Below are 5,017 nucleotides of genomic sequence, written 5' to 3'. Positions count from 1 at the left end.
TGTCGGGTGTCGATCATTTCTGATTGATCTTAGGCTGAGTTTTGAACAGGTTGGACATGTCGAACCAGATTCAAGTGGATTCAGTCTCAGATTGATCCATCAGTGACTTCTGTTTCTAATACCACTAGTAGAGATCCGTCTACATCATATATCTCGTCAAAGTTCCATCATTGTTTCCACAAAGCCAAACCAAGGCCAAAAACAATCACACTCAATATATAACCAAAGCCTAAATAAATTTAAAAAAAAAAAAACCAAAAGCTGATCTATACTTGAGGACTCCATCTAAAGCTTTATGAAATCGGAGTTGTTTTCTAAAAACTTTGCCGGACCTATCACATTTTTTACCAGACAACCAACAAACCTTCTTACTCACAATTCAAAAACACCATGATATACAAATATATATATGCATATATTTATGAAAACCTAACGTGTATATATACTATGATCAAGATAACATAAACTACATAATATAACAAGCACCAGGATTTTCATCACTAAACATGGTGGTATATTGCTCTTCCATAGGGGTCATAGGATCTTCCACTTTCCTCACACAATTAGCAGGTGCCTTCTTATCATATGCCCCAGCCATATAAGGGTGTGCCACCATAGTGTAAGGCACATAAGGCCATAACTCCACTTTCTTCTTTGTTGATTTCGCTGCTGCCAACACCTTCTTTGCTTCCATATATCCCGTCACCGTCACCTTCTGTTGCTTCATATCCACATCCACAGTTTTCACTCCTGCAACCAAAATTTTTGTTTTTGTTTATAATTTGTATGTACACCTCAATATCAATTAATTTAACTGAAATTATAACACGGCCATATACGTTTAGAATGTTTCTTCCAACAAAAATAGGAAATTGTTGCGGTACTTAAATTTGATCATATCTATCATATTGTACATACAATGAATGATACAAAAAAGAGTTTATAATAATACTATATTTAAAAAAATAAAAAAAAGGCCATGAAAGATTGGAAGTTCTGATAGATATGGTCAATATTTTTCAATTGAAGACAAACTTCTTTGGTATATTGTATGTTGCGTTATGATGCCTTAATTTATTTTGGTTGCATGAATTCTAGCTTGTTAGGGCCATTCATGAATATTTTGGGGACCAGAGAAAAATAAAAAAAGGCCTCAAACATACGAGAGATTTAAGGAAATATGCAATATAAAAATTTATATATTAGATGAATGAATAATGTCAAGCTTTACTTATATTTATTTTGATTCATTTTATAAAAAATATTCTCATATTCAAAAATTTGACATTTATTCATCAAATGTTACAAAAAGTTCTTATGCTTTCCACGATTATCTACACCAAAGAAATGAAAAAAGAATATTGAAGATCTATATAGAAAATGCATAAAACAACTCGAGGAATGAGAACTAGTACTAGAAATTTAAAACTAAAATAAAAGTAAAAGCACCAGTAAAAAAAGAGTGTTGAAACTGAGTTGATTGAAATGAAAAGACAAAAAAAAAAAAAAAGGAAAAGAAAACGATACCTTTAAGTCCAGAAAGAGCTTTCTTAATTTTCATAGCACAACCTTCACAATCAATTCTTGTAACCTTGAGATTGACTGTGTTAAATTGCTTTTTTTTCTTTCCTTTCTTGGCACTGCTAATCATGTCAGACAAATATTCCAAAGTTCCTTGTACTCCCATATTTTTTTCTTGTCTTAAACTCTTATTAACTTCACTACTTGAATAATGCTTACTCTATATATATATATATATAGTGGCTGTTACTTGATCACACTTGATCACAGTTCAAAAACTATGTTTAAATTTTCGTAGATTTTACTAGCTAGTTGGTTTCAAAAGGAACCTGTATATAAATATAACATATATAGTGGGAAGAATTATTGAAGAAGAGAGGGACAAAAAGAGTGACAAGACAAGAAACTATTGTTGAAGTGGTAGATTTGGTAGCCTTAGATTATATTTTTTGCATTTATATAGCATTCCACGCTAGTGATCGATATTGGGTGGTCCTACTCAGAAGAGTATGTGATAATATAATGATAGGTCAAATTTTGGGTGTTAATTGATAGAATAGTGAATTTAAAGCAAGGACATGATATAAGGTTGTCCTCGATCTCCTAGAACATTCTTTCACAATTTTTTTCGCCTAATTACATGTACATAAAAAATATGGTCAAGCGCGAAATAAGTTTGATTTACTGCTCGTAGGTAGGTATAATAAAATTTGCATTCAAGAAGGGTTTTCATAAAGACAATCATAATTTCTTTTTGGCAAATTTCTAGGAAGTTCTCAAAGGAAATAAGATAAATGGGATGTTCTTAAAAGTGTCCGTATCGGTAATTTTTTTTATATATAAACTACTCCTTCCGTTTTAAAGTATAAGGCACGCACGATGTTCGAGATCAAAGTTTAACCATTAATTACTTTTAATTTACGTAGATAAAAATTTAAAAATTAATGTTATTGTAGTATTTTTCATGACGAATCCGACGGTATAATTTTTATAATTTTATTTATCATTATGAAAGATATTTGTGGTCAAAACAAATTTCTGTTTGTGAATGCTTTATATTTTCAAACGGAGGGAGTAGCAGTTTACTCGCTCCGTTTTCAATAAATCTTCCTACTTTTCATTTTATGTTGTTTCTGCATGATTTTCCTTTTTTTATTTCACTTCTTTTTTGGTAGAAATTATTTCATTTTCAATCACACTAGTTTACTCCACTTGTTTGTTTCTCACATAAGTAGTCTACACTATCTCATAGCCAAATCATCCCCCTTATTTGAATGAATAAATAAAAGTGCTACATTTGGGAAAACTCTTCCATCTAGAGATCATACTATTGATCAATATTTATAGTTTACGACTTAAGGATCGTGCAATAAATATTAGGAAACATTTTCAGATTATAATAATTCTAAAAACAAAATATATTCTAAATATATTAATTCTATCACGCCCCCAGAGTCGAAGCGGGAGGAGGGCGAACGATGAGACTAAACATAAACTCGAAAATAACTGGCGTAGAAGACTTTTAGTGAATGTGTCAGCAAACTGATATCTAGTAGAAACATACAAAACTCGTATATGACCCAATGCAACATTTCCTCGAACAAAATGAATATTCATCTCAACATGTTTGGTGCATTGGTGTTGAAATGGGTTGCGAGATAAATAAATATATAGCATTGACATTATCACAATAAATAATCATACCATGTCGGAGAGGGCAATGTATGTAACTACAAAAGAAGACTACGTAACGAACAAGCTTCCGCGACACCTACCGTTGGCGACACCACGATATTCTGCCTCGGCAATTGATCTAGAAAGAGTAGGTTGGCGCTTAGACTACCAAGAAATCAAGTTATCTTCAAGAAAACAATAATATCTAGAAGTAAAACGACGAGCGTCAGGACACCCGCCAAAATAAGCATCGGTATAAGTAATAAAGTGCAACTAAGTAGTAGGATATAAATGCAATCCATGATCAATGGTTCCCTAAATATAACGCATGATGCGTTTTAACGCATTATAATGAGTCTCCCTGGGATCATGCATAAAAAGGCATATTTGCTTTACGACATAATCAATATTTGGTTGAGCAAAAGTGAGATACTGCAGAGCACCTGCAAAACTACGGTAATGAGTCGGATCTGCCACAGGAGGACCCGAATCTGCACAAAGCTTAGAGTTAGTGTCAACAGGAGTCACTTTAGGCTTACATATCCCCATACTAGCACTGTCCAATATTTCTTGTGCATACTTTTTCTAAGAAAGAAGCATGTAGGAAGATGTACGAGTAACTGAAATGCCTAAAAAGTAACTAGGTTGCCCCAAATCAAATATAGGAAATTCATATTTCAAGTGAGCAACGATATGGTCCCGCAAAGCATCAAAAGATGTGCACGAAATAATATAATCAACATATAGAAGTAGATATGTCATATTGTTACACTAGTAGAATAAATGCTTATTGTTGCGGTCAGTAAGTGGCCTATTGCGGCGGTTTTGACCGCACATCAATTAAGGGGGCACCAATATTTTTAACGGCAACAATATTACAACACATTGCTACAGTTTCTAGAAAAAAGCGCAACAATATGTTTATTTTTTATTAGAAAAGTACAACATAGTTCCTCGAGAAAATGGAGCCGCAGAGAGAATGAGCAGGACACTGAATAAGAGGGCTAGAAGTATGAGGTTGCATGGAGGGCTACCAAAGATGTTCTGGGCGAATTCAGTTAGTACAACAACTTATCTGATCAACAGAGGACCATCAGTTCCATTGAAGTTCAGGTTTCCAGAGGAGTTTTGGAGTGGAAAAGAGGTAATCTTTCTTTTCTAGAACTATTTGGTTGTATTGCTTATGTTCGGTCTGAAAAACGTGACAAGTTAGACCCCAAACCTGTTAAATGTTATTTTATTGGATATGGTTCTGAGAAGTATGGGTATCGATGTTGGGAACCTAAAGGCAAGAAGATTTTGAGACACTGTGATGTCACTTTTGATGAGACTAAGCTATATAAGGATGTATACAATGATAAATATGAGATTACTGAGATAGAGGGAGTTGAGGAGAAGGAGTTTGTGGAGATTGGAGGCATTGATGGAAGACATGTCATTATTCCAGAACGGGTTGAGCAACATAGAGATGAAGCTCACAATGCTGCAGGGTATGATTCAGATGAGTCAGATATCTCATAGCCAAGTAATTCAGAGGGTGCTGCTGACACATAACCAAGAGGCTCCAGTTTTAGTACATCCAGTTTTAGTACACGAAGAATAGTCTCTCAAGTTAACTTGAGAAAATCCGCAAAGGTGTCTAAAACACCTATTCAATATTCACCTTCTATGTTTTATTTGCTACTAACTGATGTAGGTCAACCAGAATCATACAGGGAAGCAATAAACTCGACCGTCTCATTTAAGTGGGAGCTAGGATAAAAGATGAGATGCAGTCCCTGGAAAAGAATCAGATATGGGGGTTGTCTGCATTGCTTGTAGG

At 34.0% G+C, this 5,017-nt stretch overlaps 1 protein-coding gene across 1 annotated transcript; it reads right to left on the bottom strand.

The window, feature by feature from the left end:
- Window positions 1-394: 394 nt before the first annotated feature.
- LOC104905684 (heavy metal-associated isoprenylated plant protein 24) lies at window positions 395-1,960 on the bottom strand. Its single transcript, XM_010694287.4, has 2 exons — window positions 1,528-1,960; window positions 395-750 (listed from the first exon to the last, which is right to left on the bottom strand). The coding sequence occupies exons 1-2, from the start codon at window positions 1,685-1,687 to the stop codon at window positions 467-469; spliced, it is 444 nt and encodes a 147-aa protein (XP_010692589.1). The 5' UTR covers window positions 1,688-1,960; the 3' UTR covers window positions 395-466.
- Window positions 1,961-5,017: the final 3,057 nt, after the last annotated feature.

The sequence above is a fragment of the Beta vulgaris genome, chromosome 1 (genome assembly GCF_026745355.1).
Source record: "Beta vulgaris subsp. vulgaris cultivar EL10 chromosome 1, EL10.2, whole genome shotgun sequence".
In the NCBI taxonomy this organism is placed as follows: Eukaryota; Viridiplantae; Streptophyta; class Magnoliopsida; order Caryophyllales; family Amaranthaceae; genus Beta; species Beta vulgaris.
Note: the sequence above shows the minus strand (reverse complement) of the source record. Positions and strands in the feature narration are given on the sequence as shown.

Coding starts and splice junctions, on each gene's coding strand:
- LOC104905684 (XM_010694287.4), bottom strand. CDS start 1,687: ATGGGAGTACAAGGAACTTTGGAATATTTGTCTGACATGATTAGCAGT. Junction 751..1,527: donor AGCTCTTTCTGGACTTAAAG/GTATCGTTTTCT, acceptor TTTTGGTTGCAG/GAGTGAAAACTGTGGATGTG.